The sequence below is a fragment of the Harpia harpyja genome, chromosome 4 (assembly GCF_026419915.1).
Source record: "Harpia harpyja isolate bHarHar1 chromosome 4, bHarHar1 primary haplotype, whole genome shotgun sequence".
Taxonomy (NCBI): Eukaryota; Metazoa; Chordata; class Aves; order Accipitriformes; family Accipitridae; genus Harpia; species Harpia harpyja.
In genome coordinates this window covers 40,898,308-40,913,717 of record NC_068943.1, presented here as the reverse complement: position 1 = coordinate 40,913,717, position 15,410 = coordinate 40,898,308, and the positions used below count along the sequence as shown (strand labels likewise).

Here is a 15,410-nt window from a genome sequence, read left to right as displayed (position 1 = left end):
CAATTTTAAATAATGTCCCAGAGCAAATTCAAACCTTGCCTATATCAAGGCCTTTTTGAAGAGAATCAGAAGGAATCTTGTTGTGAGGTCACACATAAAAACTGAGCTGTTTTAAGATGCAATAAATCTACTTTCTCACCATGGTTTCCTAAAAAGGCTGACAAGACTGACTGAGAACCAGAAATATCTAAGCTCACACTTTATTGCACAAGCAATGATTCCCCACAGGCCCCAGTGATTGCAGGTATCGCTTAGTTTCATCCAGAAAACATCAAATATACCAGGAAAATGACAGCTCAAAGAGACTTTGGGATAAGCAGTTCCCAATTTAATCCTAAAACAAAACAACAGAAGACAGACAAAAGAACTAGAAAAGAAGAAATCAAGTGATGAACAATTCTATGCTAAATACCTGCCCATGTTAAAACCCGAGTTGCACAAATACTGAACAAGGTCTCATCCTCAAAAACCACCCAAACACCAACCAACCAACCAACCCACCACCAAACCAAAAATTTCAAGGAAGCAAACCATAATTATTAGTGTTCTTTAAATGCAACTTGTTCTACAGACTAGGAAGCAGAGCAGCAAACTTTCAAAAAGATGTAAACAAACTAAGAAAATTAAGGTTATGACCACTTCCAGAAGTTGCGGTACTTTTAAATATACATAGAGCAGTACAATCCCCTTGAACACAACTCCCCTTACACAGGTGTAAATGTTTTTATATCAAAGGAGTTAATTCTCTCAGAAGACAAGTAAGGCCACACCGATATAATGCATCTTTGTGCCTGTAAAACTACATTCATGCAAGGTGTTGTTCTAGTATAGCGACTGTAGCAGATGAACGAGAAAGCAGCGCAGTCCTACCTGAGATATGTACTAGTAAAAAGCCTTCGTGTAGAACGGAAACAAATTACACTGATGTTCACTGGGATTTAAATTATAAGTCACTAAGATACTTTCAAATTTGAGGGGTTTTCTATGAGCTCTGGAATAGGTCCTGATAGAAACCTGGTAGAATACCAGCTCTATGCCTGGCATACACGGCATAAACAATAAATAATTTGTACTACCAACTTTGCTAAAATAAACTGAAGACTCTAAAAGCTCTCTCTTCAAAGAGACAATGCAATTCTTTTTAATCCAGACGTCGCAATTCATTTGGATAGTTTACAAAGGACATGCAAGACCAATATTGTTGATTATTAATACACAAAGTCACGAATTCCACTATCGCCAGGGTCAGCACACAACTTCCCCCCGCCAAGTCCTGGCCATGACCACCCTGGCTTTTATTTTTCAAGCGGTTTTAGTTACTTTGATAAATATAAAGCATTTCCAGTTTGACCTTGTACCATCGTACACTGACAATGTCCTTTGATTCTTTATCACGCCCAGAACTACAAATATGGCAATTGGATTTTGAATGTATCGCGAAACCAAGATTTTAAAAAATTCAGGAAACAAATCAGAATTGGTATAGACTCACCTACAAATATTTTTAAATGTAAAATTGAAAAATTATATAAAGACAATTTGAAAAGTGATTCCTATAGGACTCTGCTCAGTCGAAAAGCAACCTTCAGAAATCAGTATAACAAACCAAGCACAGTACACATTAACACTGTAATCATAACTTATACAAGTTAATTGGATATGACATAATATGAAAAGCCAATAAAAAAATAAATATCATGAAACAAAATAAATAATGTTTTCACTAAGTCATCACAATCCAAAAAGTCATAAATCAAAGAGTTATTAACCACCATCTGAAAATATTTTTGGTTTCTTTTTTTTTTATCATAACGGCTCTGAAGCTGGGCTAGCATTTTGTTACAGATTCAGTATGAGTACAGCCTTGTTTATTAGGCTCAACGAACACCACAATACATGTTCATACACCAAATTTTAAGCTGGTGACAGATCCTTTTTACAGGGAATTGCGTTTTTCTTTCCAAAGAAAAATTTGGCTGGGGCTCGTTCCAAGCTCTTCGCAATGGGAATCTCCCCAGTGAAATCTGGGAGCTTTGCATTAGACCTCCTGAATGCTCCTTACAACTAAAATGTCCATCTTCAACCTCACGATGCACAGGAAAAGTCCCAAACGTCCTTCTACCCCCCACCCCCCTCTACTTGACAAATTTGTTTTGTCCCAATTCAGCTGCACATGCTTAAATATTTAGCTTTTGATCATAGCCGAAAGAAAAAATATTTTCCATTTGGTTACCAATGTTTTACAGATCTCTTCACTTAACAAAGGATGTTGTTAAACACATATGCTGCACAACTGCAACATCTTACATCTTTCAGCTCCAAATATATAGGCATATCAGACTTCTCTGACTTCACCCAAGATGAAAGAACTATTAACTCTTCAGCCCATGAAAACGCCTACAAATTTGACTCCTGACTTGAGAAAAAGCTGTGCCGCTGAAGAGAACTTCAGCTGAAGTAAGTAATTACTCATTACTGTTTCAAACACGCCGAAGTCCCAGCTATGACTATACTGGCAAGGTAAATTTCTGTGATTTAGGTTAACTCATTTTTTTAGACCACAAAGAGACTAAGTGCTCACTCCCTTCTTGATTAACTCAAGAGACAAAGGAAACGCAGGCAATAAGTTAAATGCCATAGTGCTGTAATTCTGCAGTCTTTAGTCCCTAAGTGATTTGGGGGTATTTTTGTTTGTTTGTTTGTTGTGTTTTGGGGGTTTTTTAACAGATTTGTTCTGGGTATTTTTCAAATTCTTTCACATTTAGTTATCCTTTGTGGTACTGTCCATTTCTTAGACAATGATGGAATTTCCTTTCTTTTATAATAAAAAAAATTCCCATTACCTAATACATACAGGACTTCAATCGTACCTACAAACCTTAGAAGGCTTACAATTTGGAAGCGTGGACTTTTGTAGCAGTTTCTTTTATGGTTTTAATCCTGCAAGCAAATCTCTCTCAGTCCTTCACTTCTCAAGCACTGCAACTCCACAAAGCTTATTCCATCAGAAGCAGATATTCACAATCCACCCTGACACAGGGACAGGCCAGAGCTTGGGCTTGGGCTAGAAACACAACCTTGAGGGAAAATTCATTAAAGATCCCAGGCACAAAGAGAAATAAGGCTTTAAGAGAACGGTAACCACAAGAGTCTTGCTAGCATCACTCAGAATCCACTGCTGAGTCATTTGAGGATTATTAATGATTATTTAATGAATATATATTAGTCTTGCAAAGACAATGTTTGCTATACTTGACACAGATTAAAAAAAATTCTCTCTTTTTTCCCATGGGGGTGGTGAGAGTCAAAACAGCTGCTAGGACACACCCCACCCATCAAAAATACTAAGGATCCCTTAGCCTAAAGGTGACATTCAACCCATATTTTTTGATGCTGAGTTAGTCGTACATGCTTCTGGATGTTGGTAAATATTCAGGCTAATAGTCCTTTTGGGTGCTAAAGGGAGCTTTCTTTTCTAATGCTTCCTTTCTGTACAGAAAGAGATAGAAATCTCTTTCCTTGTCCTGGCAGATTGAGGTCTGTGGAAGTCACGCCATTGACTCCAATGCGAGCAGAATCGGGCCCTCCCCATGTAACTGCAAGCTGCCACACACTGAGCCCATTTGGGACGTTCATGCCTATTTTGGCCAAGCACTCAATTTCACTGTCTACGCAGTAGCGAGGGATCAGCTCTGAAAAATTCCCTTGTCAGCAATATCTTGATTAACAACCAGCTCTTCTTGTATAAAAATATGTCAGCAATTAGTTAGAGAAGGCAAGGAACGTCACGCACAAATCGATCGAAGAAATAAATGTTGAATGAGGATCACACCACTCATGTAACTTCTTCCCAGAAGCTGGTCATCATGGGTCTTAATTCTGACCCAGCCTCCTCATCACTTCTGGATCTTTAATAATTAGTATTTACAAAATAAATATTTAGGTTGGAGGAAGACTTATGCTTGGACCAAGGATTTACTCTACTTGTCAAACCCTTAGGTAACCTAACAGCAAGTTTTCTATTAGCACAGCTCCACTAAGACCCGAAAAGTTCCTTCTTATTTATATTCAGTGAAGCATTAAAAACAAAACACCAAACCTAAGCCAAAGTGCAGGCCTTGAATTTTTAAACACACCTTAATACAAACGCAAAATGGACATTCCCAGGAAAGAGAAAGGAAACCCACAATTTTATGACCTTGAAATATACATTATTTTACCAGGAATTAGTCCTTTACAAGTATTTTTCAACAGTTAAGATTTTTTGAAGAACGTATTTTTAAGTTTCAGTTCTATCATCTGCTTCTCTTAAGACATTAGGTGCCACCATTGGAAGCGCGGCCTTATGGGAAGAATATAAATCTGGAAAACTGCCTACTTCACCAGAAAAAAGAAGGATTTTTTTTTCTTTTTTTTTTTAATCTGGAATGCATTAAAAGAATGATATTTTTACTTTTACCGTGGATTTTTAAAAGCTCACATTACACCAATCTGTTTGTGAAATTCAATAACGCCCACGGTCAAGACCCAATCGCTCATTTTTTTGCCTTAAAATCAGTGCTGTCTGTCCAGGACAGAGATGCACTTGCATGGCTTTATTTGCGGTGTCTACGTCTGCAAAATCAGGAGGAGTATTTTCACATCTGCTCTGTTAGAGCCTAACTTCTTTCAAAGGAAGAGAGAATTTAGGGTAGAAAATCCTGCGTCTCGATAGCGGTTTTTCTCCTTTTTCAAATTTTCTATTCGTTTCTTGGCGCTCCCACAGACGGCAACGAAAAACCCACCGACGGTTTCAAGGAGCACAAGACCTGCGCTCCCGTGAACCGATTATCATTTGCATTGGTTATTTATTCGCGAACACCCCGAGGGAGATTAAAGCCGAATCCCACCGCTGCGCACTGAGATTAGCAACGCGGCCCTCGAGCTTTAACACATGCCATCTTCCCCCTTCCCTGGAAAACAGCGGGAGCAAACGCAAACCCTTCCGTTGGGGCTGGGGCGTGAAAACTCGGGGTCGTGGCAGGGACTGGGCTTGGCGGGAGGGTCTCCTCCGCTTCGGAGGAGCGGGACGCGCAGGATTTGGCTCGCCCCACCAAGGCAAGAGAGGCTTGGCTTGCAAACCGGCCGCCCCGATGCATCCTCCCGGCCCTCGGCAAGGGGGCCGCTTCGCTCCCCTTCCCCTGGGAAGAGCCCCCCCCGGCCCCACGACCGCCAGCGAGCAGGGTGCGGGGCGGGGGAGGGTGCAGGCTTACCGGCGCAGGAGTGCAGCGGTTTGGGCCGGACCAGGAGGGACGGACAGACGGAGTAAAGAGAAAGTTTCTCGAAGTAATCGCAGGTCTCCTTGGAGAGGATCTCGTCGATCATGAAGGTCTTGTAGCGCCGCCTGCCTGCCTTGGGGCGGCCGGCCGCGGCCAGCCGGGGCTGCGGCTGGGGCTGGCAGTGCATGGCGGGGCGGCCCGCCGGCCCCGGGGCTGGGGGGCTGCGGGGGGCTGCCAGAGCCGCGGCCGGTCGCGCATGGGCGCCCGGCGCCTCCGAGCGCTGCCCGCCGGCTCCTGCCGCTGCCGCCGCTTCGCTGTCTTGTCTTGTCTGCTTTGCTTTGCTTCGCTCCGCTCCCCCCCTGCGCTCGGCGGCGCCGGGCTCCCCCGCTATATAAACCTTCCGATAAGCATCTCTCCACGGCCTTTTTAGGACGCTTCGGCTGTCAATCAGGGAGCCCGCTGCTCCCCGCCGAGCACCATTGTTACCCTGCGCCGGGCTGGGAGGATCCCGCCGATCCTCTCCCCTCCCTGCTCTCTATTTTAAGATACTGGGGTGTGTGTGTGTTTCTTTCTCCCCCCCCACCCCCCTTTTTTTTTTGGTGCAAAAATTGGAGAGGTTCCAGATTGGGGCTGGCTTGCCTTTTTTTTTTCTCCCTTCCCCTTTCTTCTCTCTCTCCTCCTCTAGCCTGTAATTAGTTTAAAAAATTAAAAGCGCACAGCCCGCAAATGCGGGCTGCCGGCGGCAGAGCGGCTCTTCTCGAGCCCTTACAGCTTTCTCCGACCGGCATCAACCCTATTCCCCAGCCGCCAAGTGCTGCTGGAGAGCGGCAGGGGAAAAAAAAAAAAATAATAATACTATTTATAGGTGCCTTGCTGAAGCAAACGCCTGCCTTCTCCCGAGCGGCGTTACTCAGTCCCCGGGCTGAGGTGATTTACTGGCGGATCGCTGCTTTTCTCAGCCGGACTTTTGTCAAGCTGAGCTTTGAGCCCCTTCTGCTGAGGACAGGCCCCATGCAGCCCACGGGGTGCCGAGGTCTCCCCGCTCCGCTAAAGGCATTTTTCCTGGCAGGCTGAGCCCTCGGTTTTATTTCTCTGCTCTGCGGCAGCTCCCCTGATTTGCCCCCAAACGGGGATTTTAGCCCGCGGAGAAATGACACCGCGCCCCGTTTGGAGTCGGTGTGGTTTAGCACAGGAATCACCAGGACACCTTCTGCAGGGAAGGCGGATCAGGAGGAGTCTTCCCGATTAACCGGTTGCCGCATGGTTTTCCAGAAACCACAGCCGGCTCGCAACTACTTGTGGCCGCAAACTTGAAACGGGTAAGGAGAGGCTCGTTAGGGAGATGTGCCCCCCCCCCCCCAAACCACCAAAACCCCCCAAAAACTTTGCAGGCTTCATACAAGGATTTAAGTATAATCTGCAAGGCGTTATCAGCCACCCTTTAGGTTTCATGCTTTGGTGATCCAAATGGTAGCAAACTCTTATTTTACTCTTAGAAAACTCAATCCGTTTTTGCAGAAGGCAACAACCATCTCAAAGTCTCAGAAGCGATTTGAGCAACTTTTATTTTGTTGGTCTCTATTTTTAAAAGCCCTCAAAAATCTATAAACTATCTTTAATCTCTTTTGTAAAAGCACTATTTCTTTTTCAATTGCAAGTATCATTTGGATTTAACTTCAGAGATACATTTGCTGATTTGTAGAGCCCTAAAACCAAAAAAAGATACTTGCGTTGTCCACAGACTGTCAAAACCGGAAGGCAGACGCAAGGAAATACTGTACTTTTGATATATTCTTTGAACCTTTTTTCTTAAAAACTTGGTTTTAAAAAACACGGCACAGCAAATTATATTAAAGATAAAACAAAGCATTTTGCTCATTAAACCATTGGAAGGGCATTCTCATTTAAAATAAATTGGTTCAAAATGGTTTTGTTTCTTTATTTTGAGAAACTAAAGCAATCTTACAAACAGGAATTTAACTAGAATGGTAACAACAACTAAGGAGTTCAAGGACTTTTTCTCCTTGATGATACAACTCTTTAAATTACTTAAACTGTTGCTTTAATTCCTAAGCAAAGTACAGATATTTAAGGAGATTTGCTGACTTCATTATCAATGTAGCTTTATGAATACTCACTTGTAAATTCAGACATAAAACATATTAGGAGCACACTTTCTTTACCTCTTTTTCAGATTTTTTTTTTAAGGAAACAAAATAATTACTAATCACATTAACTTAAGCAATTAGTGCTTGCTGATAACTATTGCATAGAACGTTTCTGAAGCAATGTCCTGAGCAAGCTACTGATTTAAATCCCGAAGCAGCAGCAAACAGCAGCAAACGGCATTTTGCTCCACCGTGTTTCCTTGGTGTCTGGGCAGTAGCTGCAGCCCCCCTACCCCCACTCCAAATTCATTTTGCATTTACTGGCTTCGCAAAACCCGACAAGACGCAGCAGAGGAACGTTTCCTAAATTGAGAGCACGATTCAAGCACTGGAAATCAAAGAGTCTTCCATGAGCCTGACTAGATCCAGCCCAGAAATCAAGAGGGGAAGAAAACCGTCAGCTCGCCTAACTCGCACGCAACTGACCGCAAGACGAGAGTCTCCGCTCGTCTTTAAACGTTTCTTTCTCACATCGGCAGGGCTGGATATCCAGAGATGTGGGGCTGGCACTTCTGCGTGTGCTCTAGAAACACCTATGCCCTCACCGGAGCCCAGGGAGATGAACTGGCAGGTGGGATTAGCACACCCTGACATGTCTCTAGAAACTATATTTCTTTTATTAATGAATTTAAAAAAAAAAAAAAAAGTGGCCAGAGCAATACAGTGGGTTATGTCGTATGAAACACACACTGGCTGTCAATCAAAAAGGGGGTGCTTTGGTGAGGAATAATCAGGGGTTTTGTTTCCGAAATTAATGAAGTGGCTGGAATAGCAAACATCTGCCAAGGGGACTCAAACCCCGAGCAGCTGTTGGAGCCCCCAGTACTCTTCCCATGTAGGACAGCCTTGCTGATAAGTACTTCTCCCTAAGGTTTCTCTAGCGGTTGAGAAATTGGGCCGTATGGGAGGGTGGAAAGCAAAAGGCATGTTAGGAAAGGTTTGGAGGGCAAAAGACTTGACGCAGTTTGTGTGCGTGAGCCCAGCACCTGCACTCCACAAATGGCAGTGTGACAAGTTACCAGGATTTCTGCACATGCCCTTTTCCAAGAGGGAAAGGGGAGTTAATCCAAGGGGCACGATCCTGCAATTCAGTGACTGAGGCAATTTTGTGTGTGTGTAAAACCAGTATCAGAACTGAGGAGGAAAATAGCACTGCTCTGAGCTTGTCAGTCAGCAACGGGTTGTTAATGATGAAGAACAGGGCATTCAGCCCTCCACCAGAGAACTGAAAGTAGATCCTCCAGGAGCGCAAACATGTTCAATCAGGAAAGGTAATGGCAGGAGACTTTCTGAGCTAGGGTTTCTGGAGACAGCTTGTTTTAATTTGAAGACACTTTGTGCTACCAGGCACTTTTTGTGCAGTACTGGAACCCCACTGGTGCTGTGCACCTCGGGAAAATGATTAAGCACCTTACAGTAGACTTGTTTAGTCCCAGCACAAACATTATCATAAGAAGGTGATTAAGGCCATAGGAATTAAGCTGCTGCTAATTACTAAATTTGTTATGTAGGTAGTACCCAAGTACTTGGCTCCGCTCAGGGAAGAGTTAGCTGGTTGTGATTACTTGCTTCTGTATTTGTACGCTGCCTAGCACACTCGGATCGTTTACCTAAGGAGAGAAATTGTCTGGTGGGTTTTAAGCTCACTAGTTTTCACATTCCAACAAGAATTTAAAATGCAAATCCCCTATTTTTTCCTGCCCATTCTGTCAAAAAAAGTGCCAAAGCCTTGAAGTGCATTGGTTCTTCTGAATTCTTTTTTTCTTATCAAAAGAGCAAAGGTACCTTCTGCAAGCCCCTGACGTTACCATGTTTAATCACTAGAAAAGTCCCTTTTCCAGTGAAATCCAACCACCTTTGAAAATAGATACATACAGACCTAACCAATCCCATTAAACACCGACACTCTGATCTTAAGCATATGCCTTTTTTCAGCATGATATTGGGCTTGATACCTGATCCAGAATAGAAAAATCAAACAGGGAGGCACAATTCGAGCCAGTGTCTTGCTCAAGGGAATACAGAGGCTTTGTCCTGTCAGCGTGAAAGGTCTCAGTGCATGGAAGTCCCTCTGAGTAAAAGATCTCAGCATCCACCTCACGTAAGTTTCTAGTATATGCCCGATGCCAGAGGAAATGGCACTGCCCAGGACATTTTTTATTTTTTTTTTTAAACCAGGAAGAGTATAAAATCTCCCCACACATGCACACATAAGGTAAACCCAATGATCCCCTTAATCCTCTATGTTCCCCTGATGGAAATGCTTTTTGAGAGCAAGACAGACAGTCAGACACCTCTGAGCAGGGTCTTTCCCCCATCTCCTGGAAGGCCTCTGTTAAAGCAGGATCCCATCATAGGATGGAAGAGAAACTGAAGTGTTTGTTGACTCTGAACTTTACCTTGGCCCCTTTGCAGATGGCACTGGGCACCGAAGTGTGCGATGTAATAGAAATCGCAGAACAGAGAGGTAATTGCACATGCTCACGCACTCCATTGGCTTCAGGGAGGCTGTTGCTTCCAGCTTATCTTTACAAGCAAATTTCACTCCTGGCCTAAGTGACTGCAGAATAGGACTGCTCCAAGTTGAGCAGTTTCATTGGAATTTTTTTCCAGCTCCCAAAGCTACGGAGCCTGTCTCAAGTCCTCACAATTACATTACTTCTCCTGTCACCTTTAAATTTGTCTGCAGCCTCTTTGAGTGCCGACAGACCTCACTCTGAGCCCAGCTGATTCTGCTCCTATTCCCCCTACCCCACTGTGATGCTGCAGCATTTGTGCAGTCCAAACCAGCCCTTCCTTCACTAGCAGGTTTTGTGCCTTAATGGACAGACCTGGGCTTATGGCAGCAACACTACAAAGTAGCCCTTGATGTGGTCAGAATAAACCAAGGCTTGAGTTACTTTCTTCAATAAAATTATACTGAAAGCTGAACTATCAATCGGGACACCTTTGTTTCATTTCTTGCTCTGCTACAAGCCTTAAACCTCATCTCTCCTGCTTAGATCCATCTTTGAATCATCTAGAAATAGAGTATAGTGGTATTTATCATGTGAATGAAGCCATTGGCTAATCCCCAGATTAGTTAAGATGCTCTGCTCTAAAGTACTAGTACAGCTAATAATAATTTTTATCAGTGCTGATAGCAGGCTCAGAACACACAAGCCAGAAAGCTCATCACACAGGCTGTGAAGTCCCTTAGAAAGGAGATATAGATATGGTTTCAGATCTGCATGCAAAGAAACTGAGGCAGAGGCTCCTTTTGTTGACCCTCAGGGCAGAAGCCAGACCTTACTCAACATCATGCACTCTCCAGGCGGAGAGCATAATCTAAATCCCATTATTTTCCTCCTGTGACCTCACTTTTTCTCCACAACAGCACTGGGGCCTGTGAGACAGTGTCTTGATATTTTTCCAGTTACCTCTTTGCAGGGGCACACAACACCTGAGCAGCTTCTCCTTTCCTAGGCTCTATTGCTACCAAAATCAAACCAGATCCTGCCATTGGCAGTGCTGGTGGTTGGAGTGGTTTCCATGAGCTCACTGGGGGCATTGCCTTGCCACTATGCACAGCACCAAAGAACATACCAAACCGGATAGAATAAATCATTATGAATCCTGAGACAGACTCACTGGCAGAACTGAAAGCATTTAGAGAGATATTTATGGGGTGGCTCTGATTTTCTGGGTGTTGTATAGATACCACGTACACCTGAGTTTATGCCAAGAAACATATGCCATCTTTCAGCAAGTGGGGATTTGTTTTTTCATGCTATAGCTAAGAGGCTAGAATCTGGACTTGTAAACTAGGGCTAAGGAGTTTGGGAGCGGCAGCCAGGAATGTGAAGGAGCATTCTGTGTCATCCTGAGCAGTAAAACACAACAGTGGGACTGCTGTGGAGCGGAGGTAGCAGAGCGTACTGGTCATGGACAGGCCCACTGCTGAGGAATTAAAAAAAATCCTGGAGAATATCAAAGGCAGCAACTGTTCCTGCTGCTGTCCTAACCCCAACACCCGAGGCTCCAGTTTGGGCAAAACAGATGTGCCTGGTCCCCTAGTATTCATCCCAAATATTAATGGGACAATAAATAGTGTTTTCCCCATGCATCCATTTCTCCAGGGAACTCCACACTGCATAACCATCTCTTCTTCATCATCCCACCCACCCTGCTGTCCTCTCCAGGATGCCAGTGAAAACCAAGACACCTATTTTAATATGGCCAAGGTAACAAAATCTCAATTAACCCACTTTCCTAGAGGGACTGGAGCCAACGGTAAGGGAAAGCATCTGATCTCATGAGAATGAGAGTGTTTGGGATTGGAACATCTTAAAAAAGCTCCCCCAATTTTTGGCATGGAAAGCTTCCCAAATCTAACACTGCTTTACTCTTTAATCCATACTCCAGCCTAATTTGGATGAGGATCCACATGCGAATGCTCACTGCTTCATCCAGCTTTGCCTAAGGCCAATTATTTTTTGCACAAGGCTTGCTAAATCTCTGCCAAGCTGGATGGTAGCATGTTAAAAAAGGAAAAATCAAAATATTTCCAACTCCTATAAAAGGGGCCAGGATGTTTTGGTATTCTGTGACTGATGCTTTATTCATTATTCACGAGGATTATATCTGTTTGTTTTCTTTTTTTCCTACAAGGCAATTTACCTGAAAGCAGAGAAGAAAAAAGATCCCAAACCAATAGACCAGAAAAATGTCTCCAGTCTCCATAGAGACACCAGAAAAACAGCATGGTCATGTGAGTTGTACACAAGAAGCCTATTCATACTGGAATGGGTGGTGTTCCAGGACGTTAAGTAATTTTGACAATCTGCCACTATCTCAGCCTGCAAGAAGCCCAGAGGGAGTTATTGATGCCATCAAGTACTGATCTTTATAAATCGTTTCTAGACAGCCTTCATCATTCAGGGCTCTGCAAGACCCCAAATCCAAACCTGCAGATGGATCTTAGCACAGCCATTCAGAAGACACCAAGACCACCATCCGCAGAGAAAGCCCAGATGCTGTGTGTGCTGTACGAACCGCTCAGGCTTCCCCTCCCAAGCAGGCTGCAGAGAGTCAGGAATTGCCTGCAAGAAGCCCAGCTATCACAGTGTGCTACAAGAGCCCATGTCTCCCTCTTCACTTACCCAGGCACCGTGCTGCTGCAATTCACTGGTGTAGATAGACTTGTACCTAATTAATACAAGGACAAACAAGGAGACACAGGGACTCTGGGATTCAATAAATAACAGAGCATACTAGAATTTACTGTAGCACTGCTGGGTCCCTAGGGTTCACAGGTAAGGCTAGGACTTTCATTGCCTAACACTAAGAGAAGGGCAGAGAGATTTCCAAGAAGCAGAGCCTGATCATGCCTATAAATAGATTCATTCCTTCTAAACAAGGAAAGAGCAAAACCTCAGCTACAGCAAAAAAACCCTTTCAGAGGTCCTGGCCAAATTTACTCTTCTGAGGTAGCCTGCTCACAGCAAAAAGGGCTTGCTGTATGCATGGAAGCTAGCCAAGGCAGGGTTTGGTGCTTGAAACACAGAGGAGAATCTCTCTCCTATTTAAAGTGCCTGATTTGACTACCTATGATGCTCAGTGTCCTTCCTCGACCTGCCACAAAGTCTGCATAAAGTTCCTACCTGTGGAACAGCTCAGGAATCAATTTTGTAGCCAGAGTTGAAGAACAATGCCATTCCCAGAAGGATTTGTTGCCTGGGTTGCAGCAGTTGGGTATTTCAACATCAGCTAGGAACCAGCACACAGCTCCAAGGGTTCAGGAGCGCTGTATCTGGGGGACTCTGCACAGACGGCTGGGCTGCTTGCAGTACGCTCAGATTCATCAGCCCCAGCTCACTCAAAACGACTTGTAACACTGAATCCCTCAGAGTAGCCTTGGACTAAAAGATTGGGCCCTGAAGAATGACCTGTCTGCACCAGTGCTGTTCTGGAAGCAAATCTGTCACACTCTGGATTGCTTAACAACAGCCAAGGCACCCACAGGAATCTGCAATCAATCAGGTTGTGCCACTGCTCACCTCCACAATAACTGGCTCTGCCTCGCTTCTCCTCTGTTTGCTGCAACATGTTTTCAGATAGAACTTTTTGGATGATCCCAGCTCCCTGTGGGGACAAGCCCTGCCCCCAGCCTAGGGTTCAAACAAAACAGCTAGTACCCATGAGGAGCAGGGAAAAATCAACTGTAATTCAATTGCCATTCAGCATAATTAGGACATTAAAATACACATAGCTGTTAAGACCATGGTGCCAATGGTTAAGCCAGAGAGCTTTTACTGTGTTATCAATATAAGTGGGGGAGTAGGACATCAAACAACTGGTACATGTGTCCAATCCCCTTGCATTTAAGGAGCACCTCCAAGTTCCTTGACACAGATGTCCCACTTTTCTGCCCATAATCTCAGCTTTATGCTTGACACTGAGCTGTTTGTCTTCCCTCAAAAATGTTCTCAACAGTCCTTTTCCAATGGTTTTCTGAAAGGCCTTAATCCCTGCTACCAGGGACCTTACCACTTCTGGGAGCCTCAAACCTGGTATTAGCTGTGAACTGATTATAGGTATAGTGTCTTTCATTCAGGGCTTAACTCAGACTGAACAAATCTTGATCATGTCTGTTTGCAAGCAAGAAATGTTCTCATTTGCCTTCCACCTATGTCAAAGATTTCCTAGGGCAGGTAAAGTTCCACTCTCCAGCTTGCTGTAGACAGCAACAGCAGCAATTGAAGACCATCTTTAACACAGAGAAGACCGCTCTCTGGACTTGACCTGAAGGCTTGTTCCTGCTATCTGTCTACCACTTTGCCACCAATCTGCTATTTCCTCCTACTCCAGAGGCATTCCTGCTTACTACACTTTTATATTCAAAATTCTTCATTCCCCCCCCCCCCCAAAAAACCAATACCACCACCACAAAAGGGAAGCTCATCTTCCCCTTCCCCTGTTTATAAGAAAGGAAGGGTGCCCCCACCCCTGCATGTCCACCTGCAAGCACTGAGTAGGGGTCACTGTGCTAAGTGCCTTCTGCACTATAAAAAGGGGACAGGGCAATCTTAGAGAGACCTGTAATAGTTATGGTTGCTAGTTTTACTGTGGTAATAACTCAATATTTATCTCTGAAACTCAAACCAAAGTGTTCTAGCTATTAAAATAAGTAAGGTCAATATAAAATGAGTCTATATAGGCTATGATTGTACAATATTGGTCTAAAGGATACCATGAAAACAAAAAGTCTGAGATCTTGTGTTAAGAACATTTTATTACAGGCCATGCTTTATTATATAGAGTTCTTCCTTTTCTTCTCAATTCCAAATTTCAAACAAATGTAGCACTGAAAGAAGAGTGTTCTAAGATTTAGTTTCTGAAGGCTTACTAACTCACATGAAATCTTACTTTCATCCGCTGTGGATCCCTGTTGTAGGTAAGAAAGCTCCTTATGAGCTACAAGGGGTCAGGGAGCACTCTGAGACTCCTTCGTCTTGATTCTTCTCTGCATCCTATTCTGTGCTTTTTATATTAAAGAAAATTATTTACCACAGTTGTAGCTCTAAAGTCTAGAAGAATACTAAATGCCTAGGAAAATAGAAGCATTAAAGTAGGTATGTAGATTGGCACATGGAAGAATAGTCAAGGCTTATAGAAAGTCTTCTATTAAGTGAGCGGAAAGAGACGATTCAGCTGCAGCTAGAGAATAAACCAAGATACAAAAATTCTCATAGTAAAACAAGCTTCTTTTCAACTTACTACTTCTATTTCATAGCCTGTTAGTGATTATTAGTAATGAAACAGCTTACTTCAGCCTGTTCTTTTACAGTGAGATGTCTGCTCCTAGAATACAGAAATAGGCTTTCTTCCCTTATATAATAGAGTAGAATAACAAATAACATATAAAGGAAACATACAGCATCTCTGCTACAACTCTTTCAGAAAAAAATTCTGGGCAGACATGGATGGGCAGCTGGGGTGAGAA

The 15,410-nt window shown here is 43.6% G+C and overlaps 1 protein-coding gene across 1 annotated transcript in view; it reads right to left on the bottom strand.

The window, feature by feature from the left end:
• The window catches only part of BARX2 (BARX homeobox 2), a 37,048-nt gene extending 31,486 nt beyond the window's left edge, over positions 1–5,562 (bottom strand). The window contains exon 1 of the mRNA XM_052786357.1: positions 5,253–5,562. Within this exon, the coding sequence (XP_052642317.1) occupies positions 5,253–5,445 (193 nt within the window). The 5' untranslated portion in view covers positions 5,446–5,562. The remainder of the gene's footprint in view (positions 1–5,252) is intronic.
• Positions 5,563–15,410: the final 9,848 nt, after the last annotated feature.